The sequence below is a fragment of the Phoca vitulina genome, unplaced genomic scaffold (genome assembly GCF_004348235.1).
Source record: "Phoca vitulina isolate PV1807 unplaced genomic scaffold, GSC_HSeal_1.0 scaffold14, whole genome shotgun sequence".
Lineage (NCBI taxonomy): Eukaryota > Metazoa > Chordata > Mammalia > Carnivora > Phocidae > Phoca > Phoca vitulina.
In genome coordinates, this window is record NW_022589717.1 from 20,546,922 (window position 1) to 20,574,614 (window position 27,693).

Here is a 27,693-nt window from a genome sequence, read left to right on the forward strand (position 1 = left end):
AACCTCCTTATTTTATGAATTGGGAAAAGGAGCCCCAGAGAACTCAACCTGCCCAAGGTCACCTGGAGCGGTAGTGGTGCCCAGGTTCAAGATCCAAGTCTCCAGGCTCCCAGTGCAAGCTTTCCTCACTCTGGCATTCCCCTTCCTGATTCTCCTTCTCCCCCTACCTAACCGCCCCTATCTTTTTTCTTGTGTACTTGGAGCTATAACTAGGTCCAGCAAAAAAAACTCAGATTGTACTGATACCACTCTTTCTGGCGATAGGGAAAGGTATCATAGTGAAAGGAAAAGGAAATTGAAGCTTTATTTTTATAGGTTTCAATCTTTTCATGTGAAGTCCTCCTCACCAGAGAAAACTGAGAATTGGTTATAAAAGGAAAGAGCTACTAAGAAAAAAAGTATGTAGAATAATCTAAGAAGTCCCTCCCTTTCTCTTCTTGTTTTGTGCTGAACTTCTCAGTCTCTGGAACTCAGTCCAGCAAACTTTCCCTACCTCTCAGTGAGAGTTAGATGCTCTAGCCATAATCCTAATCATAACCCCAATATTAAAAATAATCTAATCTGTCATTTGAGCTCCAAAAACCACATAACACCATATTATCATTCTTTCCTTTCAGACAGTTCCTATTTTTTACTGACTCTTCATATTTATCAAATAGACTTTGAGGTATTAGATTTTTCTGGAGTCTCAAACAATTAAATTTACTCAGATTTTCCTTCTCTTCTGTTGGGAAGACAACAGATAACTTATATGTAAGACTATGAATGACATTTCTCTTTCCAGAAAAATTGGATAATCAATATTGATATTCTTAGTAGACACTTCCTAATAACTCTTTGGCTTAGCAGAGAAGATAATACAAATTCTAAATTTCCATACAATGAAAAATCATACACATATTTGAAGAAAACAATAATTCTCTTAATTCTAATGGGGAAATTTTTGAAAAGAAAAGTATACAATGAAGGAAGCCTAGACCTCAGGGTCTATACTTACTCTTAGCCCTTGATATGTGTGAAAATATGTTTTGGAATGGAACTTAGTCCATGCTGATTTTTTTTTTCTTTTCAATGGAACAAAACTGGTCAATTGCACAACTCTGAGATTTTGTCCACAGGGCGCAACATCAACAAATAAACCCACTTTTAATTTCACTCATATCTTCTTTTGTTCTATGGTTGTTAGAAAAACATCATGTCACCCAGAACGTGGAGCACATCTGTCATACCAGCTAGAGTGTGTGCACTCTCCAGCCCCGACTCTGTGTTTATCCCTTGGCACCGCTCTCGGTTTCATGGAAGCTCTGGGCGTAGTCATAAAGCAGTCACCCTAATTTTGGGTCTGTGGTAGCAGCCAGTCTAATCCTGCCTAGATCTGAACACGGCAACTCACAGCCACTCAAATCCTGATGGAGGCATGTTTGAGAGGTGAAGCAGTCTGAGACTAGTAATAAACTAGTCTGATCTTGCCCCTGGCTTGACCCACATTTTCTCTTTTTGAAAGTGCCTCTTGTAGAAAGGGCAGTAGAGACCGAGGAAAATCATACTGGGCTTGATACTTAACTTTGGTCCTCTTCTTGGCTTCTTTTTAAGTCTTAGGTCACTTCTTTAGGCTATTTTTTTTTTTTAAGTAAAGTCATACACAAATATTTTATCTCCCTGAATTGCTATTTTGTTTTTGGTGTTGGTGATATCTATGTATTTGACAAGCCACGCACAGCTTTGGAGAAAGAGGAACACCAGTTATTCCTTTAATGGATACTTAAAGGGAGATTTGTCTCTCAACTGTTGAAGGACAGCGTAAGAAGAAGACAGTTATTGCCAAGAGTTGAAAGCAGGAAATGGACTTACCATCACCACGATCAGCCAGGATAACCACCCTGGTGGTGGGGAACTGGGCTCCCAGTCGCCCTCCCACTGGCAGGCTCAGGGAAACCCTAAAGGATTCCTCCTCTTCATAGAGGGAGTCATCGATGATCAAGACCCGGCAGCTCTTCTCAGCCTCATCCTTGTCAAAGTGGAGGATGCTGGTGTGGTCTTCTGGACGTGAGATGTAGTCAGAGAAAGATAATGCTGTTGAAGGAATGGAGCCTGTGGCAAAACCTATAGGAATATGAGATGGAACAGAGAAGGTGAGAAGAAACCTATGCTCCCACCACTGGTTCTTCAAACTGTTTTGAGGCAATAGCATTGAGCACAAGGCTGTATGAATTATAAATCACACTTATCTCTGACAGTCACAGATATTAATATTGTAATTAGAAGGCTTTCAGAACAGACCCTGTTTTTTTTTTTTTCTAAAGGTTTTTTTTTTATTTTGACAGAGAGAGAGAGGGTACAAGGAGGGGGAGTGGCAAGCAGAGGGAGAGGGAGAAGCAGACTCCCCGCTGAGCAGGGAGCCCGATGCGGGGCTCGATCCCAGGACCCTGGGATCATGACCTGAGCCAAAGGCAGATGCTTAACCATCTGAGCCACCCAGGCGCCCCTGGACCCTGTTTTTTTTGACACGATCCACAGTTAAAGTGGTCTCTAAACAGAGTATATATTGAATAAGGTCTGTTTGGATTAGGGGTTAAATAAACTGAAGGATCGTAAGACACTAGGCCTGGTTTCACTCAATTTGTTCATGTTACAGATGGGAAAACTGAAGTGCAGAGAGATGCGGACCAGAGAATGGGGCCGAGGTCGTGGTGCAGGTGTTTTCCTGCCCTGCCCTACCCTTCCCACCGCGGCAGAGCTGCAAGCCGCAGCGAGCAATCCGACTCCCACGCCCTGACTGGAGGTCTTTGCGTGGCACTGAAATGCAGCCACAAAAGTACCTGTTACTTTACAAGAAGTACAGGATTGATGGGAAGATTTCAGTTTGGATGTAGTGTGTTTTAAATTTTATTATAATAATTTACATACATTAACATTCACAAATTCACACGCACTATTTGATGAGTTTTGACAAATGTATACAGTCGTGTAATCTACACCACAGACATAACAGAACATTTTTATCCACCCCAGGAAGTTGGCGTATACCCCTTGCAACACCTCTCCTTCCCTGTCTCCCGACCCTGGAAACCACTAATCTGTCTTGTCACTACAGATTTACTTGCCTTTGTGAGAATTTCATATACATGAAATATACAGTTCTTGCTCTTCTAGGTCTGATTTCTCTCATTTAGCACAATGCTTTCGAGATGCATCAGGGTTTTTTTTTTTTTCCCTTTGTATTGCTGAATAGTATTCTCCATTGTATGGCTATACTAAAATTTGTTTTTCCATTTACCAGTTGATAATTCAGGTTTTTTTCAGTTTTTAGCTATTCTGAATAATGCTGCCATGAATATTCTAGTACAGGTCTTTGAGTGGATATATAATTTATTTCTCTTGAGTAAATACTTAGGAATAGGATTCCTGGGAATTAGTGCGATGTTTTTATTATGGTAAAAGAAACATAACCTAAAATTTACCATTTTGACCATTTTTGAGTGTACATATCAGTAGTGTCATCTGTTCACATTATTGTGAAATAGATATCCAGAATTTTTTTCGTCTTGCAAAGTGGAAACTCTATGCTCATTAAATAATAACTCTCCATTTCCTCCCCTCCACCCTGCCCCCAGTCTCTGGCAACCACCATGAATTCGTCAACTCTAGGTACTTTATGTAAGTGGAATTATATAGTATTTGTCTTTTTTTGTGACTGGCTTGTTTCACTGAGCACAGTGTCCTCAAGATTCATCCATGTTGTAGCATGTAAGGGGATTTTCTTCTTTTTTAAGGCTGAGTAATAGTCCATTGTATGTTTATCTATCCATTTGTCCATGAATACTTGGGTTGCTTCACCTTGGCTATTGTGAATAATGTTGCTACGAATAAGGGTGTGCAAATATCTCTTCAATTTTGCTTTTAACTTCTTTGGATACATACCCAGAAGTGGGGTTGCTGGACCATATAGCGGTTCTATTTTTAATTTTTTTTAAAGATTTTTTAAATTTATTTGACAGAGAGAGACACAGCGAGAGAGGGAACACAAACAGGGGGAGTGGGAGAGGGAGAAGCAGGCTTCCCACTGAGCAGGGAGCCCGATGTGGGACTCGATCCCAAGACCCTGGGATCATGACCTGAGCCGGAGGCAGACGTCCAATGACTGAGGCACCCAGGCACCCCTATTTTTAATTTTTTGAGCAACCTCTGTGCTGTCTTCCATAGCAGCTGTGCCATCTTATAATCCCCATCAATAGTTCAAGTCAGTGCATTTTTTTGCAGTATTAAAAAAATAACAACACAGATTGAGAGCTAAAAGAGTAAAAATTCGTCACAGTAATTTAAATGTTTTAGGCAGACCAAATTTAGGTAGAATAAAGACTGTGTAAAATAACGCAATATGTTAAATAAGCAATTTTTGAAAAGCCTAAATATTTCCCAACACACTTCTCCTTAATGAGAAGCAGTGGGGATATGACAGTGAACTTCTGAACTGACACTCTAGTCTTGCAAGGGTCTCTCTTGCTTGTAGCCGTGGTGTATGCATATAACATGCGGGCTAACACCAATGTCCGCTGTGTTCTTGCTAATGGGAATCAGCATAAATACAAGTTGATATCTACGGGTGTGTGTTGCATGTATATGTACAGCTTGTTAAAAAATGAAAATGCTTTCCAAATTGACTTCCTAGGTTTTGCTCAAAGGGGCACTAACTCACAAAATATTTCAGGATGATTTTTCAATAGAACAAATTTTAGAATTACCAGGTCGCGACAAGTGGACTGTTTTGTTATTCTGGAAACCGAAAGAAAAGGTCAGAGTCGGAGGGATTGATGAGAATAAAGCTTGTGCACAAAAGCAGAGGGCAAGAACTGCTAGACCTGGATAGCTACAGGGGGGTGAGCATTTGCTGGGACAGCTAGCCAAGTTTCAGGGCCAGACTGTGCCTTGAACTTTATTCCTTCATGACATTCCCTCCCGCTTCAGTCCTGTGAAATCTATGCACCGAAAAGCTCTCTGAGCCAAATCAGGAAGGAGAGGTTGGCCCTTAACATGTCAGAGACAGAGACATCAGCAAGGGCTAGAGAGAGGCATCCCCAGCAAAACAGAGAGGTGAGTGGCTCCAATAAAGAAAGCTCACAGGACACGATGACACACTGTTGGGGAGACTTCTTATGCTTCAGGATATACACAAAAAATGGGAAAAAGGTCAATAACTCTTACAATAATCTGATGAGATAACAAACAACCTTTGGGATGCTTTTTTAAGAGTGCAAAGTTTAAAAGGGGTTATACATGAGAATACACTTTTTTTCCCCCTAGTGATCTGGCTTGCCGAATGTTGATATGACAGCAGATGTGAGAAAACAACCTTATCAGAATCTGCACATTTAGCATCTCAGGATAAATACCAAAAGCAGATACACACTGGACTTGTATAGTGAGTATCTAATGCTGTCTTTATTAAATGGCAACTATCTTTATTAAATCTCTTTCGTAATATATTTTGTCTAGTGAATGGTCAAATAATGATTTATCATAGTTCATAAAACAGAAGTGATTGGGATTTTCCCCTTTTCTGTTCAATTTTTTCAGCTGGCTGATCCACTTGGTGAAGTAGACATTCATTTAATTAGGTAGTTTTCTGGATTCAGTGAAAGATTGAAATATAATTCTTATTGAAAATCATTTGGCTGTGGAACTCTACTAAAACAAAAAGTGAAACAATACATTTTAGCATTTTTTTTAGCAAGTTTTAAAAAAAAGATTTATTTATTTATTCTTAGACAGAGAGGGAGAGAGAGAGCGTGTGTGCATGCGGGGGCAGGAGCAGAGGGAGACAGAGAACCTCAAGCAGACTCCCTGCTGAGCGTGGAGCCCGACCCTGGGGCTCGGTCCGAGGACCCTGAGATCATGACCTGAGCCAAAATCAAGAGTCTGCCGCTTAACTGACTCAGCTGCCCAGGCGCCCCTAGCAAAAATTTTTAAAACACCTAGTGTTGATAGAAGAGAGTCTAATTTGCATATCATTTAATAAAAAAAATTCAGTTTATCTAAATGGCCCATTCTTCCTAGGATTCTGGAACTTTCAGTTTGGAAAACCAATGATGTAATAGTCAAGAACAGAGAATACTGGTATTTATTTTAGTTTAAATAAAAAGCACTGTTTTATTGGTAGCAAGTTAAGAATTCCCAGGATTTAAGAGAGAAAATTCTGTTCTGAGAACATTAAATATAACCTGAGGTATAAGAACAGGTCCTTGGCAATGGTTTGTGCATATCTCCTATGTAATAGTGAAGCATGTCCAAGGAGTATGAATGGTGTTCCAGGTTGTTTTCAAAAAGATGCTTTAGCAACTGAGCCTCAAGTCTTATAGGGCCACTAGCCAGTGGTTGTGTTATAGCATTTTTACAAGGAACATTAGAGAAGGCTCTCATATAATATGTCCCTTGTTGTTTGTGGAGGTAGATTATGAGGCAGGATGGACTGTCTTAGTGAGTATCGCTTAGTTTTCCAAAATTAAGGTTAGACCCAAGGATTCATTTAATACTAACCTAAGAACCACCCTCTCCCCTCCACCACCAGCATGAAGGTTCGCTGGTAACGTCTAACAACTGGCTCTCCTACATCAAAAACTGATGATGTACTATACAGTGGCTAACTAATATAAAAAAACCAAAAACCAAAAACCAAAAAACAACTGGCTCTCCAAATAAACAAAACACCCAAAAGCCCTGATCTGTAGTCTTTGCTGATTATTGTCATGTAAATATTCCCACCAGCCAGTTTCACTATGAATGTGAAGTCAGAACCTAGATTTGGGATGACAACGTACACAACTGACTCTTACCCACAGTTTCTAGCCGGATCCAGCATGCCACTGCATCCATAATGATGATGGCATAGATTTTCCCGGGTCCAAGCCCATCTCAGACATCACTGGGAGTCTGAGAATCTATGAAGTTATAGTAAAAAAAAAAAAATTGTTTCTTTACAGAGAGTATATATGGCTCCTTTTCTGTGGCTACATAGTACATTTGCTTTATAAAGGTCATAGATCATACTTAAAGTCAGAGAAAGCCCTATCAAGAAACTATACTAAAGGGCAATTGAATCACTATATTATGGTATTTGATAACTTTATGAGGTAGCGAGGCATTTTATCAATGAGAAAATTGAGGCAGGGAGCGCCCCGGTGACTTATCCGTGAGTCAAAGACACGTCTCCTGATGGGGCAGATTTTACTTCGCCACATTATCTTTAGTTATTATATTACTTAATTATATATTCTTTTAAACATACAAATTTCCTTTAGTATAGATTTTAAATAGGGCAGCAAGACAGGAAATCACCCATCTTTAAAAGCACAGCATTTGACTCCTGGTTGGAGCCGGTCTTAGTCAGAAGCCCCAGGCACAGTTCATGTCATGCCCAGGAGGGTCTGTGACTGGGACAGGTTGGGGAGCAAGTGGAGAGAAAGGAAGGGTGGGGAATGCTGGGCTGGAGTGGCACGGGAGCTCTGTCTAGAAGAGTCTTTGGGACACTCTCCCCAGTAGTTTGGCTGAAGAGGTACTCTGGGGTGCTCTCCCACTACAAAATATGCAGAAGAAATATTATTCTGGCTTTTCTCTGCTCATAGGAATAATGAAAATCATCAAGGGTCAGAATAAAACAAAAACAATATCCTAAAACCCCTAAACTCCAAATCCCATAAAACTAGAGAAGGGAATTCCATTTAGAAGCGGCGTGGTCCCGAGAGTAAGTACAGCATCAGCCCTGCAGGGGACGCTGTGCTCCACCAGGGAGCAGAATCTGAAACTCTGCAATTAAGCCTGGGGATGCAGGGGAGCAGGAGTGTTTCTGGGTCAGCACTGCTCTTAAATCCTGGAAGAAGCAACACAAATCCTCCTTGGAAGAAAGCCTCCTCAAGTAAAGCCCTCAGATCTTTCACAGATTCAGTCAAATAAAAGCGAGAAGATCTAGAACCCATAGAAAAGACAGATCACTGCAAAGATGACTTTAGACCATAGGCAGGCTTTTTAACAACAGTGGAAGGTGGAAGATGCTGAAACTTCAAAATGCTGGGAGAAAGTAACTATCAACCTAGAATTGCAAGACTGAGGTTGAAATAAAAACATATTCCAATAAACAAAAAACTGAAGTTTATCCTCCACAAGTCTCCAGTCAAGGACCTTCTAGATGATCTAAAGGAGCCCTCCGAGATGCAAGGTGTAGCTTCTATAACCTATATACACTCTTATAACCAAATAAATAGACACAGAATTTTTTTTAAGAAAAAAAAAAAAAAAGAGAGAAAGTCTTCTGTTTGGATGTGCTTGGAACCTGCTCGGAATAATCTGCTTTCTACCTCCTCCTTAACATGACCCGGAGAAACAGCCCAATCAAAGAAGTGGGGCTGGACCATGGCTTGTGGTTCACCACACAATCCTTTGCAAATGGATAAAGTCGATCATTTAAAAACCTCAACCTATTTGACTTGGGGCTGACCAAAACCACGGGATGATTCACTACCATTCCTGGACTGTTGGTTTTAGGTTCTGTGGTTTGCTCTTCATCAGCTGTTTTTTTCCTATAAGAGCAGCTTCCTAACAAGGAAGTGACTATTGAGAAGAAAAAGATGAACGACATCTATCTTAAGAATAAAACAGGGCCAAAAACTGACTTGCACACATCCGTTCCCAAGGTATCCTTGAGCTTAAAATGTTTCTCTAGAGAGTCATAGTTCTCCATCATGGAGGGAGTTAATCCCTCCAACTCTTCTTCTCCCAAACAATTTTTTTTTAATACAATGCCTCCATGTCATTGTCTGAGAATACTGATGATAGATATTATAGGCATGTAGCAAGGACAGGCAATGCCATGGCAGACTGGGACGTTAATGGTGGGACCTTGACATCCCCATCAAAGCACAACATAAAACTAGTCACTCCTTTCATCTACAGCAGGTGTAATATGCGTTCAGTGTTTGTGAATTACTACTAATGTACAAAGCATGAGTTTGCTTTCTGTTCAACTGTTCATACAGCTTATGCTTATTTTACTCATGAAAATAAGAATTGGTAAAGATTCACTTTAATAAGAATTCCATAAAGGTTTAAATAACCAAATTAAGGAGTGTCTGTGTGGTACAGTCAGTTAAGCGTCAGACTCTTGGTTTTGGCTCAGGTTGTGATCTTGGGGTCATAAGATCGAGCCCCCATTGGGCTCTGCACTCAGTGGGAAGTCTGCTTAAGACTCTCTCTCCCTCTCCCTCTGCCCCTTCCCCCATTCTCTCTCTCTCTAAAAAACAAATAAATAAATCTTTAAATAACCAAATTAAACTCTCACCCTCTGAGATTTTTAAGTATCTGTGTGGATTAGGTGAGGATAAATACCACAATGCCACTCAAATGTGCATACAAAATTTACAAGTTCTTGGTCTCTTGTGATTCCATAGAGGTGTGCAAGAATCAGGGTGTGACCATGAATGCCGTGGCTTTGTGCTCCAGGGAAGGACCTTGGCCCTGTCATACTTTTTAAACTTTTTTTTTTTTTAATTTTTTACTGAAAGCATGAGAACTGTCTTTTGTGTGGGTCAAGACTCAGGCACTGAGTACTATGAATTGTGTGTCTCCAGCTAAGTAGGGAGTTTTCTGGGACTATCAGTCTTGAACCTGGAGACCTTATCGGAAGTTGGGTCCCATTGAGGAGTTCTATGGGAAGCTAGATCTGGGTGTAGCTTCTTTCATGTGGGGCAGAGGCATCCCTTTATCCTAACTGACTCATGGCCAAGTCTTCTGAACTTCCTAGTTTGTTCTGCTGATCTTTCTACAATGTAGCTCTTTCCAGAAGCAGAGGGATGGGCAGACTTTGGTGGTCCTTTAGCAATTGCCACTGATCTTCCAGGTTGGGCTATTTACCACCTCTTTTCTCCCATTCACATCTGGTAAACTCTAGAATCCTTGTCTTCCACACAGTATGCATGTGGGCAGAGAATATGCCACTGGTACCAGAAGAAGCCCAGCTGGAAGCCTACAGCAGAGAATGAGCTTCTCTGCTGAGCTGCAGCCCCTCCCCTGCATGCCCAGGTCCTCATTCATTCTAAGACTTAAACTAGAGCCCAGTGTGGACTTGGAAGAGAGAGCGAAACACATCCTCCCAGGGATCACTTGGCAAAGAAGACCTCAAGGACTGCCTCACCTTGTAATTTCTTCTCCTTGCTTTTCACTTCCTGCACGGGGTAACACCAGGTTAAAACGTAAGTTACATGTAGCTGGCAGTGTCTGATGCCTTCAAGAGGTGAGTCTTAGTTAAAGAATAGGCTTTAATGAACAGGGCAGTTCATCTCTGGACATAAAGCCAAAAACAAACGTGAAGATCTCGAAGATGTACTACAGAGCCTTGTCCTTGTAGTTGACTTTGAAAATCTCAAAATAAATTACCTGCTTACTGCCAAATTCCTTGTCCTCGGGGCAGAGGAGAATTTATTCTCGTTCCTTTCCTCAACCTTGGCACTATTAATAGATTTGGTAGATGATTCTTAATTGTGGGGGCTGTGCTGTGCGTTGTTGGATGTTTAGCAAGTGTGAGCATAGATTTGGAGAGATTGTATAAATGAACGGAGAGTGGTCAGACCATATATAAAAATAGAAATCTGACCCACCATCTGCAGCAACTCGTTTAGGAAGTGAAACCACTACCTCTGTGACATTTGGCCTCAAATGGTCAGGACTTAATAACTGCCAATTTCTGTAATTTTTGCACTGGCTTCCAATTTAGGACCGACCAGAGAAAGCCAAACATACTTCCCTAATCAACCACGTAGGCCTCCAGCTTCCTTATGCCAACAGCCTCCAATCAGGGTACACCTTCCCTTTTTTCTATTATAAAGCAGTCCACTCCTCTGCCTGCCTTTGAGTCTCTGCCAAGTGCAAGTGATGGTGGCTGACCCTCTAGCTATAGTGAGCTCTGAATAAATTAGCCTGGGACATAAGTAATATATATATTTGGTTCCTGTCCCTGTTTCCTGGCACACAAGCTCCTTAAACCCTTAGAATCTTTGAAGTGATATGTCTTTCTGCATGCTAATGAGATGACTGGTGCTGGGGGCTCCTAGATGGCATTGGTGGTGGGACACTAGTTGCCAGGGAAACCAACCAGTGATTAGAGTGTTAGGATTTTCTGCCCCACTCCCCTAACCCCCCAGGGAGGGGAGGGGATCTGGGGGATGATTTAATCACCAATGGTCGATGATTTAATCAACCATGCCTATGTAATGAAGCCTCCAGAAAAAAAGCCTAACCAAAGGGGTTCAGAAAGCTTCTGGGTTGCTGAACACCTCTAGGTGCTGGGAAGGGCATGCTCCCAGAGAGAACGAGGGAGCTCTGTGCCCCTTTCCACATACCTTGCCTATGCATTTCTTCCATCTGGTTGTTCCTGAGTTGTATCCTTTATAACAAACCTGTAATCTAGTAAGTAAATGGCTTCCTGAGTTCTGTAGGCTATTCTAGAAAATTATCAAACCCAAACAGGGGTAGTGGGAACCTCCAGTAGGTCAGAAACACAGTGACAACCTAAACTTGGGATAGGTATCTGAAGTGGAGGCGGTCTTGTGGGATGGAGCCCTTACCCTGTAGGGTCTGTGTTATCTCCAGGTAGATGGTGTCAGAATTGAATTTGAGGACACCCAGCTGGTGTGCACAGAAATTGGAGAATTGCTTGGTATGGTAAAAACCTGCACACATCTGGTATTGGAGGTGAAATATTGGTGTGAGTGTAGAAAAATGTAGTTTACTTTTATAGCTTATTCTTCTCATTTGTGTGGTCTTCTTATAGGTCCATTGTTTTTGTCTATTACATAGTTCTAATGAGTGAAAACATAGGACCTCGAGGGATTGGACAGAGGACAGCTAAATTTTGACTGTATAGAAATAGAGAGGTCAGAAAGAATGGGACATTGTTTTGAGGGGTAAGGACACCTGGGCCCATGATTAGGGGACATTTTTCATTGTTGGAGTTGGGGAGGGAGGAGAAGAGACCGAGTCGTACATACAGACTATTTTACCTTGTTTCTTCGGTGCAATGCAGACCATTAAAAGTAAGAATCCCTTATTTATATTTTCCACCAGCATATAAAAACCAATTTCACATAAAATGTCTCATTTGACCCTCAAACAACTTTATGAGGTAGTCACAACATGCGTTTTCATCCCAGTTTCCAGTGAAATTTTCCCCTTGGTTGAAGAGACCCGATCCCCCAGAGTTAGAGCACCTGCACGTGGTCGCAAGGTTGTCAGGTAGCAGGGCCCGGACCAGGGCTGACCCAGGCTTCAGTCCTCTGCAAGCGCTTGGCCCACCACCCAGCTACTCCCCGTAGCCCCACGGTCCTAAGAATCTTATTCCTGGATGTCAGTACCCCGCAAAGCCTCCTACCTTCATGTGTAGAGCAAATGACCGTTAGTTCTTGGCTAGCATCTCCAGACCGTCTTACTGGAATCAAAAGCTCTCCAACATGCTCCTCTATTCTGTATTCTGCCTCTGGAATATAAACCGTTGGATCTAGAAAAGATGGTAGAAGACACTTCAGCAAGACGTCAAGTGGACTGGTGATATTGGTGATATTCTAACCTGAGTAGAAATGTACATAGTCTTTGACCCCTAAATTTTTCTAACATGATTAACTGTATGAGATACAGTGGGAATAGGAAATGTTTCTTATTAAGTGGAGCTGGAGAGGCAGTGGAATTGGGTTTAGGAGGCTTTTGAAAGGTTAAAAAGAAAAGCTGGCACTAAAATGGAAAGGAAAATCTTGCAGCAGATGTGTCTTTCTTTTTTTTTTTTTTTGAGATCAAATTTTAGGTCTTCTAAATAGAGATCACACATTTCTACCCTTGCTTTCCTTTTACTGCTTACTTTTTTTAAAATGCTTTTAACGATCAAGTAAGCTAATACATTAACACGGAAATAAGTTTTTCCTGATTTATTCCACGAACATTTTATTCAACACTTATTGTGCAGATATTGTGTGAAGACACTGGCCAATTAATATTTTGGGAAAAATAAGTTACTGGTTTTCCCCTAAATTTTTTATTAAGCTTTTTAATTCTGGTATCGTTAACATACTCCTATCCTTAATGTTTAAAATAACATTCCCATTGGAATTTACCGAGCTGTGTGTGTGCATCTGTATGCACGCACATGTGTGTATATTTATGCATATATACACATCACAGAACATCCACTGAAATATGAATATGAATATTGGTTATCTCTTGTTGATGGAATTATATGTAGTATTTTTCTTTTTTTTTCAACATTTTTCAAGGCTTTTCATTAAGCATGCATTGTGCAATTAAATATATGTGTTTGTTTAAAAAAATAGAAATTTAAGTGTGTTGTTCCTACTCACAGAGTCAAATGGACAACTAATCAAACCACATTCAACTTCTTTAGTTCTTTCTTTCATAACATATATACACATAGAGTCTTCCTCTTGCAAGCAAGAAGGAAAAATATTGTATAGACCATCATTTCTTCTTTTGGAACTATTACTAAGTGATAACCCAGAATTCAATGTTGAATTGTCTAGTTATCATGAGTTAATTTTTACTTCTTTATTTTGCTGCCTAAATGAGTTTCAACAGATACCGATATCTACCTCTAGGAAAATAGTGGTCCCGATTTACAGAGGAAAAGACCAGCGATAATTTTCTTTCTGCCATTTTACCCTCCTATGGTAGTCTACTGTCTTGACATCTCTTGATTCAAAAGGTTGGCATCATGGAAGAAGCTAAAAGTAAGTTAAAATTATTATCATCATGTGAAAAAACTGGAAAAATACATTAATACTGAGTTGTTCAGACATGTTTTCTATTTTCTCATTTTGAAAAGCCTGCTCCCTTCCATCAGGGAATCCAAACCCCATTAATTCTTTAAGACTCAGCTCAAACCCTCCCTCCTCCAGGAGGCTTAACTGCTTACGACTATGATGATCTCTCCAATTTCTTACCTCAGAACTCTTGACTGCTTTAGCCAAGTATCCTAACATTGGGCTTTCCTAATTGATTCATGTGTCTAAGTGTTTTCGTCAACAAAACTGATAAGATACTTTGTTCATTGGGTAATGGGGCAACGTTTTCTACTTTTGCCTGCCAAAAACCAAAGTGTATAGAACAATATTTCCCAAATTGTATTTAAAGAAAACTATAACTAAGAGATTTTATAGGATATTCCTTGGGGACAATAAATTAAAAAAAAAAGAGTATATGTTCTAGTTTGGGAAAACCAATTAAACAAAGTTAAACAGGTTTCTTTGTAGGAGAATTTCTTAGAAAGTTTATTATGCTAGCGTGAATTATGATGCTTCAAAGGAAGGAAGATATTTGAAACAGTTTCTAGATTTATTTGGTCCATGGAAAGCTTTCTAATCCTGTTGTAGAAATTCTATTATACTACGGTTCTCTGCTATGCAGTTTGGGACATACGAATACAGAGGACTCTCCATGCATTCTTGTGAATTAACTAAGACTTACGCTTTGGTAGTAAGTCATGCAATTCTAGGGGATGCCTGAATTCTTTCAACTATTATGACAATCAATGTGTCTAATTGAAATTCAAAGATGAATACTAAAACCTTCCTTAAGGGAGTATTCTTCCCCTTTCAAGAAAAGGGGCAACCAGTAGCACAATTACTAGTTAAAACTTCTTTTTCCCTTTTAAATTTATCTTGGGAGGTATTTGCTGTATGAATGAATGAGTAAATGAATAAAATGAACCCGTGAATTCAAGAATATGAGGCACAGCTATAACAGAACTTTGTGGAACACATGCTAAAACCAACAAGTTGACGGGGCCTGGCAGCCACATCTAGGACCAGGTATATCTGAAGTCCTTCCCTGATCTGATGAGGTGCTCCCAGAAAATGGTGAGAAGTTAGCGGGTCTGGAATGAGCCCTGAGGATCAGCCATCTGGAGGCAATGCTGGGCCATACCGAGTGTGTAGAGAGCTAACTATGAGGGCTTGTGCATATTCTAAAGGAATGCTGGTAAAGTCATGACTATTTCAATCTCTTATATTCCTTTTCAAAAATCCTAAGAGCAGGGGCACCTGGATGGCTCAGTCGGTTAAGCGTCTGCCTGATCTCAGGGTCCTGGGATCAAGTCCTGCATCGGGCTCCCCAGTCAGGGGAGAGTCTGCTTCCCCTTCTCCCTCTGCCTCCTCTCCCCACCCCCCACTCGTGCTCTCTCACTATGTCTCAAATAAATAATTAAAATCTTTAAAAAAAATCCTAAGAGCAAAGGAAAAATTACTGCCTTAAAGTGATTACTTAACTTTAAATCCTAAATGGTATGAACATATTCAGTGGCTTATGGAGCCTGAGGGAGGTATGAATGCCTGAAATGGATGCAGGAACATGTACTAGTTAATAAATCATACCAACATAAATCACATACCATCTCCAGGGTCGACAATTTCAACAGTTGCCATTTCCGGAAACTCCAGTGCAGCCATGACAGGGTTCAACAGAATGATCTGGAAGGTCTCCGAAGCCTCGTATTTATTGTCAGATATAATTCTCACTCTCCATGTGGCCGTAGTCTGTCCAGGATTGAAGTGGACCTGTTTCTGGGACTTTCCTTTAAAATCTTTATCTTTCTTTGCAGTTTCATCTTTGGTTACAATGCCTAAATAAAAAGTGGGAAACTATGAATGTAAAGCCAAGTCACTGAAGAAAGATTCTTTCAGAGAGGATTCTTTTGTTGATGAAAAACAGATAACATGGAAGTTGCTTCTTTTAATGCTCCCAAAAGACATTTATAAACTATACTTATTGGCTAAGAGTGTACATAAGCAGAAGTGGAGGGAAGTGAACGGGAAGCAGGGAAGGAGGAGAGACAAAAAAGAGAGAACAGAGAACAGTCATTAACTTATTTATTTTACAAATATTTGCCGAGGGCATCTGATATGCCAAACTCTACCAGGTCCTCAGGATTCGGAGATGAGTATGAAACCGTTCCAGCTTCCAGAGAAGCCATTAGAAGGGGCACCATATGGAGGTGGAGATCTTTGGCTGTTTTGTTCACTGGTGATTACGGCAGTGCCTGGCGTGGAAGAAGTAGTCCATAAATATTTTTTTTAAAGATGTTATTTATTCATTTGTCAGAGAGAGACACAGCGAGAGAAGGAACACAAGCAGGGGGAGTGGGAGAGGGAGAAGCAGGCTTCCCGCGGAACAGGGAGCCTGAAGCGGGGCTCGATCCCAGGACCCTGGGACCATGACCTGAGCCGAAGGCAGATGCTTAACCGACTGAGTCACCCAGGGGTCCCCCATAAATATTTTTTGAATGAATATTTTGTATCTAATAATTTCAATAGTTTTAATTAATGAAATTAATTTTTCCTCATGCAGATCTTTACTCATGGTGGCTTGAATCCTTCTGTGTTTAGTAATTTGTAATTGTAAGAAGATTGGTAGTGATTTTCCAGACACATAGGGCTCTGTTGGTAAAAATGGAGAGGTGGGGTTAGGTTTGAGGTATGTTAGGAAACAGAAATTGGTGACTCACTGAAGAAACTGAACAACAGCAACATAATGTTAAAAGTACCCAATGTGAGATACAAGGTGAAAGGTGCTAACCCCTCCAGGCTGAACAGAGCCTCCCCTCACCACAAAATGTTCAATAGTGTTCTAGATTGTTTGGTTTTGATTTTAACATCCTAATGAAGGCCTAATGAAGCAAGAATACCTCTACCTCATCACTTTGGGTCTCATTATAAGGTGAAGACTCTCCAGTTGTCCGAATGTGTGAAATCAAATATTACCACCCGACACCAGCTATTGTGAAAAGCTTTACATAAAATGAGATGAATAGCTCCTTTTGCCCTTCCCTCTGTCTCATTCTCAGAGAATCTGATATCTTGTAAAAGACACCCAAGCCTATAAAGTGCGAACATAATTTCCAGGATAAGAGCTCGCGTTGAGTTTTTAAAACTGTTGAAGAAAGCTTGTATCGATACTAGTTTGGTAACTGAGAATGAATGTCCGACGTTTAGGAAGAGCCTCCTCTGGCCATGTTGGCCTTGGAGAAGATAAGGAAGAGGGAGTGGTGTCCTTAGCCACAGCTTAAGTACAGGTAGCTGGGACTGCTGCATAAACTGAGTAGGCACGTGACCATTTAATACTTGGTGAGCATCGGCTCTGTGTGAGGGTCTGAGAAGGCCATGCTGAATTCGGTAGGGCCACTACTATCCCTAAGAGGTTTACAAGGGGAAAGAAACACATGATTTCAATTCTGTTTGATGAGTGATGACAGTTAACATTTACTGATTATTTAATGTATGCCAGGGACTATGCTAGATTGATTTACACTCATCATATTTAATCCACAAACAACTCAGCATGGGGTGGGGTGAGCGGATTAGGAGGGCTTCTTGGAGCACTGAGTAAGGTCCTCTAGTGTGGTGTTGATGTGGTTTTCAAGGAGTGTTTTGTAGGACAGAAGAGTTGATTATATGTAGCTTACTTAACAACACATACTGGGCGACTACCATATACCCTGTGCTGTTTTCAGTGTTGGGCATAACCCAGGTTGTGGTGCCTGCCCTAATGGAGCTGGAAATGTACTGAGGAGGACACACGGTGGACAGATGGACATATGATGCCTGCCAGGGATGCTCAGTGCTATGAAGAATAAAGCAGGGCCCAGGGATAGCACCCGTGGAGAGGCTGGTTCAGGTAGGGAGACTGGGGGCTTCTCTCTGAGGAGTTTATTCAAATAGTTCTGGGCAGATAGATGAGTTTTTTTCTTGAGTAGGATATGAAGATACTCCTTGACATAATAACCCAAATCTTGTGCCCATGAGAAATCCCTGAGGTAAAGAATTATAAAGATAGAAAGGAGGCATATTTCAGCTCAAGTTCCTGTGGTAAATTCCACTCTGGGTTGACAAAGTGACCTGCAGTGTAGACTGAGGCTAGGGGCCACCCAGAAATCAGAGTGCTCTTTCGCCAACCACTTTTAGGGGAACAGTCCTATATCAGAGCCTCGGGCCTGGAGAGGAGACTGGGGAAAAGCTTGCCTTTTCTTGATCGCCTGTTCTCAGCCATCTCCTTCTGGCTTGTCTCCAACAGTTTTGATATGTTGGCAGGTCTTTGATTAGATTCCGAACGTCTGGGCAACTCAGAATGCTCATTTGTGAAATGAAGATAACACACTCCTATCTGTTTTCTCAATAGGTTATGAAAATAAAGACAAAATGATCTCTGAAAGTTTTGGCAGCTAAAGATGTCATAAAAATATAATGCATTATTAGAACAATTATTACTATTAATGATGAAAATGACATGTATTATGTAGGCATTTTATATCTGTTTACTCCCAGGAGACATAGGTCTTTGTAGCACATAGAAAAATTTGATGCTGTACATGTTTTGGAAGAATTTAGAACCTAAAGCAGGGTAAAAACAGTTATGTATAATCAAAAGAAATAGCTACAATAAAACATAATAATATATCATGTACTCACAAATAATTTTTCAAAAGAAATAGCTAGAACTAAGCATCATCATATAGAGCATGCTTAAAAGCAATTTTAAAAGAAACTGAGTGACTTGGGGATTGTGGTATATGGCTTTGAAATGTTTTATTTTTCCTGGCGTCTTTTGGGTTGAAACAGAAAGACTTAACCTTCCAGAAGGGGGCAACCCAGAGGAGGAGGATGAAAAGTTGGAGTGTATATTTAACCCTGTAACCCACATGGAATAAAAACTATGGCATAATTTCACACATTTTTTTAGAGCTTTCCCCAAACCTGCTTTTGATTCTTTTCCAATGTATTCTCTCATAATTATTTTTAAGTTTAGATTTCATGTTTCCATTACCTATTGCCGACAACCAATCTAAATTTACTTACTGATAAAAGATGTTTCTTCAAGATAACCTCTGCGTGTGAGGGTCACTTCTAAGAACGTGGAGTCTTCATCCACAATGTAGTACTCTTTCTCCAAAGAAATCCAAGCCCAGTTCAGATGGAAAGGCTGCTGTGTTAGCTTATTTCCTTCTGCAATTGATAGGGGTACAGGAGATAATGGACGAAAGTTGAATCATATGGAAAAATCATCTAATGCAGGGTTTGCATTTTGCTTCTAAAGCCAAGGGTTTCAAAATATATGCTCCTTTTTAATATAGAGAGAAGTGCTTTGCTTTTCTAGAGAGTGTCATGAGCACTATTCCCCCTGCTTAATGTGGGATTATTCATATGGGTCTATTCCTAAAAGGCCTTATGCACCAGAGTTGCAAAGAGTCAAAGCTTGGTAGTTTTAAATTCCACTCATATTCAATACTTTCATCCTTTGCTCACTGCTTCCTTTGTTTGCCTCCTCTCTCCCTGCCTCCTTCCCTCCTTTTCTTCCTCTGCCCTCTGATCTACTCCTTTGTATTGTTCATGTATCCATTTGCTCTCACAACAGACTAGAAGTTCCTTAAAGACAGTGCCCACATTATATTTCTTTATTTTATCACTGTGAGGATCTGGTATGGTGTCTTGAACTCAGATTCTTAATATTTAAAAACTGTCTGAGGGGAGTGCAAGAGACAAGGATATAAGGCTCTCTCTGATTTGCCCTTGTCCACACTAGGTCACAGGCCTCTTTGATGATGGTCAATCTAGCCCCATACTGGTGCTGTGCAATGTGTGTGGATTGGAAGAAAGAACAGGTCTCCCTCAACTGGGGAGCAGTCGTGACAAATAATCACTTGTAAAAGGATGTTGAAATAGGACTCTCTATGACTCAGTTTCAACTGATGCACCAGTATAATAGATATCAGATAACAAAGTGAGTGCAGGCAGACTACCATATGCAAAGTTTACAACAGAAAGCTTTACTAACCAGTTCCATAACTACTGAAACCCTAAATCAGATGAAGCATATAAAAAAAGGGCAACACATAGATAAGAAAGGAGGATTTGTGAAGAGAGTACTTTAGAAAAAGCTGGTGGGAATCTCTACCACCACCCAAGATGAGTGTGGGCATGGAGTAGGGCTGCAGTTTTCACCTCCAGCCTAGAGGGTGTGGGCTTCATGAAACTTGTGGAAAGTTGACATGTCCTTCTGTAATTGTAGGTCCATGTGACGAATGCACTCTCCAAAGTTTACATAGGCTTGGCAGGGTAGGGAGATTGGATGGGCCTGCATTTGGGAAGTAATTAAGTATCCACAAAAAGTGGGACAAAGAAAGCATGCATGTGGCCCCGAGGTGGGTCATCTGTCCAACAGGCCCTGTTGAGGAGGCAGTGGGATCTCAGCGGAAGGAGGCTGGAAGCTGACCACCAGATTTCTATCATCAACCGTAGAAACAGTAAAAGACAGGGAACTACAGATTCCAGAGTCAGGAATCTTTAAGGAACTCATGAAAACACCAACAAAAGAGAGAGTCACTGTTAAATAGTTGTCATCCAGTGTCCCCAGCATGAGATGACCATACTTCCCTTACCAGACTGTGCTCTGTCCCCCATCCCCTCTCTCCCTGGGGCCAACCCAAGGATCCAAACCTTGCTAGGCAGCTAGGGGAACCGCGAGCATGGAGAGCGCAAACACTGACCTCTACCCTCCCCCCACTGGCACAGGTTCCGGCTAAGAGCTGCAGAGAAGACTTAACACAGAACAAGTTCTGAGACGTAATTCCTGCTGGGGGCTGTGAATTCTAATGACCAGACTGACACAGCTTTTCATTTAATATGACGGTAAGATGTTTTTATCTGAGAGTGATTAGAAAAGTTGTGTGACCTGCCCAAGTTTCCATTGTAGGAGGAGGGGAAGAACGTCGGGCCTCCCAACACCACCACTGAATAGTAAAAGGACAGACAGCTAAAATTATAATTTGATTATATCACAAATCATGCTCATTTGGCATCCCAGGAACTCACTGAGCTTTAACTGCTGGGTAAATGCACCTGCTGGATTTCATGTTTATTCTCCATCTGTCGTCTCTCTCTCTTTAGAGATAACATTATTGGATATTATTGTGGGTATTCCAATAAATACAGAAAAATGTAAGACAAATATACCAGAAATCCTTTCGTGTTATTAAAAAATATGATCTTGGTCTTTCTAGTTTGAAACCATTTTAATTCTTCCAGTATGCAGTTTTTTGGATTTTGAAATCATGAGTCAAAATAATAGTTTATGTTTACTTATTCTTTTCCAAAGTTCTCTCATGTAATCTTTATTTTATTCTGACAACCACACTACAGAGTAGGACAAATATTAGTCTCATTGTATATCTAAAGCAAACAGTTTCAGGCCAGTGAAGTGACTTGGCCAGGTCATTGCAGCATAGTGGCAAGGTCCTATCTTGTCTGGACTGCAGACTTCTAGTTCTGTGTTCTGTTTTTGACTCTGAACTGCCACTCCTATATCAATGCTCCTGGATCAATGCAACCCAAATACCTCAAAAGGGAACTGGGCAAAATCTATTGCAAACAAGACCCTTTGAGTCAACACATGTTATGTTAAAAAAGGATCAACAATTAGAGACAAAACCATTTTCACAGCCCAAATATATATGATACGGATTTCTCAAAAAAGTGGGCCATAGTATTGAAAATCTTTAGTCCCGAGCAGCTCCCCTAAGTCTCTGCCCCTAGAGCCCTACGGTTTCTTGTTAAGCCTTCTCTCGCGGTGTTTGCTTCATTCTATGTCCTCTGAAGACCAGCTGGCTTTCTCCACTTGTCCATGCATGTGGCCCTGCTCATCTTGAGTTCGCTTATCTTTCTATCACATGACCAGCAGAGAGAGATCCGCATCTTGGCCTCTCAGCGGCCGAGTGTGGGTCTGGTCAGCTATGGTGTTGTTAGCTGTGGCTTTGCTGATTGAGGAGGAAGGCAGCTCTCAGAGAAGAGGGCTCACAGATCTAGAGATTTAAATGGTATTTACCTTTAATATTAGAACGCAAAAACGAGGTGAAAATAGTAGAGGGCCCCTTTTACATTCTCATCTCCAGTAAATTTTCTGTACTCAGATTCCTAAAATAAAATGTGCAGATAGTCCAAGGAAGCAGTGAGGTGGCATAGAGATAGCAGGGACTTTAGTCTGCTACTAATTAGCGACATGGACTTGAAAAAGTTACCGAGGACCTTTGAGGTTTAGATTCCTGGACTGTTAAATGAGCACAATAACAATAACAATAACAAGGACAGGAATACTATCTTCATCACTGAATTGTAAGGATTACCCTGGAGAGTGAAGGGGGCAGTGAGTGGCCCGATGCCCGGCACACAGTAGGCTCTCAAGAAACGGGTCACGTGAAGCTTATGTTGACATCGATGCACACATTGTAATGGAGAGACAGGAGAAAATAAGCACAAATCAGTTTTTTTTAATGCGTGAATCAATTAGGTACATACAGAGGACCATTCACTTGCTCATTTACACCTCCTATAAATAATGACTTCAAATTCCAGCCAGTCAGCAGACATAGTGTGAAGCACTGTGCTAAGTGTTGTGAATCAAAAGAAACGCAAGTGATAAAGTTAATTTGTATATCAGGACCCACACCATGGAGGCCCCCAGTGGCCCAGTCCATGTCACAAATCTAAACCTAAGTCAGCCTGCACTTACCCAAAACACCTGTCAAGGAAACCCAACATACACCAATCACAAGCCTTCGACTCACCTTTAGCTAGTTTACCTTACTCTAGAAAACAGAACCTGCTCAAGGCTTATAAGGAAGTCTCCAACCTCCTAGCCAATCATACTCTGTTTCTGAGTTGTATCTTCTAATGCTCTGTGAGACTTGCTCTTGCCCCAAATCCCTCGGGAATAGTGCTCGGCTGCTGGTGAAGCCCTGTCTCCCCAGTCCATGAATTGCTTTCCCTTGAATAAACAATATCAAACTGGTTGCTCAATTGTATTATTTTTGTCACTTGACACAAGGTATAATTTCTTCAGAGAGGATGTGAACAGATTTCATGAGGCAGTGAGGGCTTAAGCACTGGGCAGTGATAGTGGAGAGGAAAAGGACGGTTTAGGGAGAAATAAGGGAGAATTGACAGGTTTGGGGGACAAGAAACCAGCACGTGGGAGGCAGGCCATCAGAGATGATTCAGAGCTCAAATCGGGTGGCTGGAGGAATTGCATAGTGTGAGCTGATAGAAGTCAGGAGGGGAAGACAGCTTGCAAGTTTAACTTCAGATTTGGCTTTGAGGATGGTAAGAAGTCCAAGGGAAAAGTCCATCCGCTCCTTGGAAACGTGCATATATGGGGAAAAAGGTCTGGGGGAGGGACAAAGGCAAGAAATGTATATTTGGGTGTACTGTGATACAGAAAATTTCTGAAAGGGCGTTTTAAAGTCCAGTTTTTCAAAGTGTAACAATAGAGAGCTAAATCCATATTATACAATCTCTGCATTTTGTCAGGCATTGCCTCTCGAAGGAGCCATGCGATGGTGGAGGCGGATAAGGACACTTATAGTAGTAGGATCCCAGCTGAGCACCTGACAGCAGACATCCTGGGGCCCTGAAGAAGCTGATTCAGGCCTTGCCCTTCTCTGCCCTCAGACCTGTCGGTCCCTGGACTTTGAAAGTCCAAGCCAGGGTGACGTGAGGAAAGGACTTGGTCTCTACCAGCCACCTTGCCTCTGCGTGCGTGGCTCTGATTTAGCCTCCTGGGGTGTTTGGCTCTGCACCATCCATTGCTGAGGAAGGGGGTGGAGGTAGAGGGGAGAAGGGAATGCAATATGAGAAAGAGGAGGCGCTTGGAATGGCCAGGGGACCCCTGCTAAGCTGGAGGCCCCACAATGTGTGAGGGTTGTTTCAGGACCCTCGGCTTTTGAAGTCAGGGAGTTCTGAGGGGGGAGGGGGATGGGAGCGTGACTGGGGGCCCTCCCGGTAGGGGCCAGAGACGTGGTTGCCTAGGCTTTAGCTCTGCCCTCACAGGCTTCCTTTGGGGCACAGGTGCAGCTCCTTCCCCTGGACCCAGAAGCAGGCAGCGGGCCAGCTGATTAACGATTACTTTCCAGGTAATGGGAGGTGGCTTAATGTATAGTGAATAAGAGTGCAGAGTCTGGATTCCAAGTTATGTAAGACTTTGCATAGACAAAGTTCTGTACTTCAATGAGGAAATAACTGTGAACAAAGAGGACCAAGAACTAAACTTTGGGGACAGTTGCATTTGGGAGCCAGTGAAGGAAAATAAGCAACAGAATGGAAAATAAGAAGCCTGTGAGTTTTATCACAGTGTGGAACTCTGATAGAAAACTATCACCTAGAAGGAAAAAAGAACAGTTTCAAGCAGAACTATAATCTTCTTATCCAAGGATGATACCTCTTTATTTGCTATATCAAGCTATCATAGCTACATATCTAGTTATACCTTAGGGAGGCATTTTTCAACCTCAGTACTACTGGCATTTAGGCTGGAGAAGTCTTTGTTGTGAGAGGTCGTCCTGTGGATCGTAGGATGTTCAGCAGCATCCTTGACCTCTACCTACTAGATGCCAACAGCAGTCCCTCACCCACCCCTGTCCTCCACCTGTAACAATAACAAAAATAAAAAACATTTTGCCACATGTCCCCGAAGGAGAAAAGTAACCTCTCATTCAGAACCACTGGTGTAAAGGATTTTACTGCATCTCTGATAAAAGTCTTCCTGTGTTTCATACTCGTGTTTTAGGAGAATGCCAAAAGAAACATTTTAGATTTGAATTTGGCATTGATAATCAAACATTCCTTATTGGCTTTGGAACGTAGCCTGATCTAAGTCAATAAACTATTTTTCCTGTTGGAAAATCAGACTTTAAAGTTGGGGACAAGAGCTATATCCGTGGGATCTGGTTTCCCATCACACTTTTCCTGGGCAGCTGTAGAAGAGGAAGCAAAAGGTCGTCAGGTTTAGGAGGGAGGACTGGAGGCTGCCCTCCCACGCGTGATCTCTATGCCCTAGGCAAGTGCCTCCATCCCCGTTCCCTCACCTGTAAACGGAGGTAAAGATAGGCGCACAGGAGGCGCCGGATGGGTAGGGAAGTGTGGGCGTGTCGTTTTGATGGTTTGCGCTATTATTATTAAGTTCCCTTTTCTCCTTCATACGTCAGGAGAATGAATTGTTAAGAAAAGAACTATGTAGAACAAAATTAATGTTCTAAATAGAACCTATAAGCTCATAATGGGGGGATGGAGGACGGGGGTAAAGAGGGACCAACACGCACCAAGTGCCCGGTATGTGCCGAGCGCGGGGCTAGGAAGTGTGCAATAGGCCAAGGAAAAAGAAAAAGAAAAAGAAGAGACAAATGAGATGAAGCAGACGGGAGTCGGCGAACAGGAACTGATGGCACCTGTCTGGACAATGGAAAGATCTGAGTGCATGGTGAGGGGAAGGGAAGTAGAAAGGCGAATTTTGGAATAGGAATGGCTTAGAAAGCAACTATGGAAATAATAATGGAGAAAAATACCCAACTGCAGAATTTCTAACTTCTTGAATTGAAGAGCTTATAATGCATTTACATTTTCACAATTATATCCTGTTGGGTTAAAAAAAAAAAAAAGGGAAAAATACACTAAGAATTTATCCAAATACTATATTTGGGAAGAGTTAATTTTGATATAACTTATTTACCAATTATAGTTTCTGATATAATCTCTTCTTTTAAAAATGCAATAATTTAAAAAATAAAAAAAAACCCTTAAAAAGAAAAAGAGATTACATATCGCTAAGGCACAATTTTGAAAATACACCTAATAAATGCTGACTCTCGTGCTTGCTTTGGCAACACATATACTAACATTGGAACAATACAGTGAAGATTGGCATGGTCCTTGCTCAAGAATGACACACAAATTCATGAAGCATTCCATATTAAAAAAAAATAATGAAAAAATAAATGCTGACTCTCAAATGAGTAAAATAAAGTACTAAATGATAAGGTAGCTGCTATTGTCAAATGTTAATGGCTTATGGCCTTGAACTTCAAAAAAAGATTTAATTGATTAGGATATTTGGTCTCAAATGTTTAATAATTATCCAAAGAAAATCTAATATTATACTTATGTTTTTTAATACTCCATGACATTTTCAAATAGCTTCTTCATCATAAGCATTTAGGTTCTTCAGCTACCAACTTTAAACTGTATCTGAATTCCTTATGCACCTCCTCATCATAATACTTGTACTGTCAATTGTCACATAGTGTCAGTTAATATCATTCGTCTTTGGAAAATGCTTCACAGTGTCTCATTGTGATGAAATGTGATGAAATTGTGGCTTGCTGTGTACAGCTAAATTGCACGTCTACAGGACATCAATATAATAAATATAATGTATTCTCCCCCAGGAGAGTTATAATTTCAGGGAAAAGAAAGGAACTTGAGATAGAAGAATTAGCAAAATTAGGTAAGAGAAAAAGTCAAATTGCATGTCCGACAGATCTCCATTTTCTTCCCCTAGCTGTCTCCAGTGCTCCTGGGGCTGTGGGTAGCAATTTGAAAAATGTGCTTTGCTGGGTGAGATACGCTACATCCCCCTTCCTGCACAAGGATATTATTCCACTCCCATTTCTTTTGTGTAATTCACTTCTCTTCAGTAATTCCACAGGCCTGCCTGATTCTCCCTTCAGTGCTTCAGGGTGCAACCACGCACGACCCAAAGCGGGGAAGGAGAGGTGGCCTCCTCTAGGTGTCTCCAACACACAGGTGCACGTCCATTCTCTTCTTAAGGAACAATAGCTATCGTAGATTGTTTTGTGCAACCGCACAGCAGGTTTTTCAGAAAAGGGGGGGAGAACGAAAGAAGAGCACACAGATGAGACCTTTGCAGTCATTTCTCTCCTTGTGTCCTTCTAAGCTACAGCAATGTTACCTCCCAGACCATGTTTCTATATCTACTTCTGCAATCTTTGGAAATGTCGGGGCAGGTGGGTGGGTGAGGCAGCGAGGGGGGAGATGGTGGTGGCAGGTGCAATGCAATTTGAAAGAGGTGTTTGGTATAATCTTTTTGGAGATGTCCCCAAACTGTCTTGATGATGTGTCTGGCTCTCCATTTTGAAGAATAAAAACCCAACATGTTACTGCTATGTATAACAAGTTTTCCGTGCCCTTTTTTGCCTTCCTAAAATAGAGTTCTTCAATATTAGCACAGTGGAAGCAGTGGGAAAAAATTAAAGACCAGAAGCTTTTTATTTTTTTTATTTTTTATTTTTATTTTTTTAAAGATTTTATTTATTTTTTGACAGAGAGAGAGACAGCGAGAGAGGGAACACAAGCAGGGGGAGTGGGAGAGAGAGAAGCAGGCTTCCCACTGAGCAGAGAGCCCAACGTGGGGCTCGATCCCAGGACCCTGGGATCATGACCTGAGCCGAAGGCAGACGCTTAACGACTGAGCTACCCAGGCGCCCCAAGACCAGAAGCTTTTTAAAGATTCTTTTGCATGCTCAATAGGGGTACCACATCCTGCTTTTGACACAACACGAAACTACCCAAAGTACTCTCAAAGCAAGATTTTAGAGAATTAAAAAAAGGATAAGACTGTATTAGCAGAAGGTTCCAACTACCAGGAAAGTAAAAACATACCGAGTATATGATCACATGCAATGGCCATTTCTCTTTGGGATTTGGGGCTCCACATGGCTTAACTGGAAGGGAGAAAATTGTGCCTTCTTCATTCTCAAGACTGTATGGGATTCAAGGAGGATGTTGAAGCAAACTCTTCCTTCCAGAGAATGTA

At 41.3% G+C, this 27,693-nt stretch overlaps 1 protein-coding gene and 1 non-coding gene across 2 annotated transcripts in view; one reads left to right on the forward strand and one right to left on the reverse strand.

The window, feature by feature from the left end:
- The window catches only part of FREM3 (FRAS1 related extracellular matrix 3), an 82,065-nt gene that overhangs the window by 13,866 nt on the left and 40,506 nt on the right, over positions 1-27,693 (reverse strand). The window contains exons 3-6 of the mRNA XM_032412914.1: positions 18,894-19,040; positions 15,434-15,664; positions 12,413-12,538; positions 1,852-2,103 (exon numbers count right to left, since the gene is read on the reverse strand). Coding sequence (XP_032268805.1) covers positions 1,852-2,103; positions 12,413-12,538; positions 15,434-15,664; positions 18,894-19,040 — 756 coding nt within the window. The remainder of the gene's footprint in view (positions 1-1,851; positions 2,104-12,412; positions 12,539-15,433; positions 15,665-18,893; positions 19,041-27,693) is intronic.
- Positions 25,729-25,835, forward strand: LOC116637660. Its single transcript, XR_004300522.1, has one exon. It is a non-coding gene; the product is annotated as a U6 spliceosomal RNA (small nuclear RNA).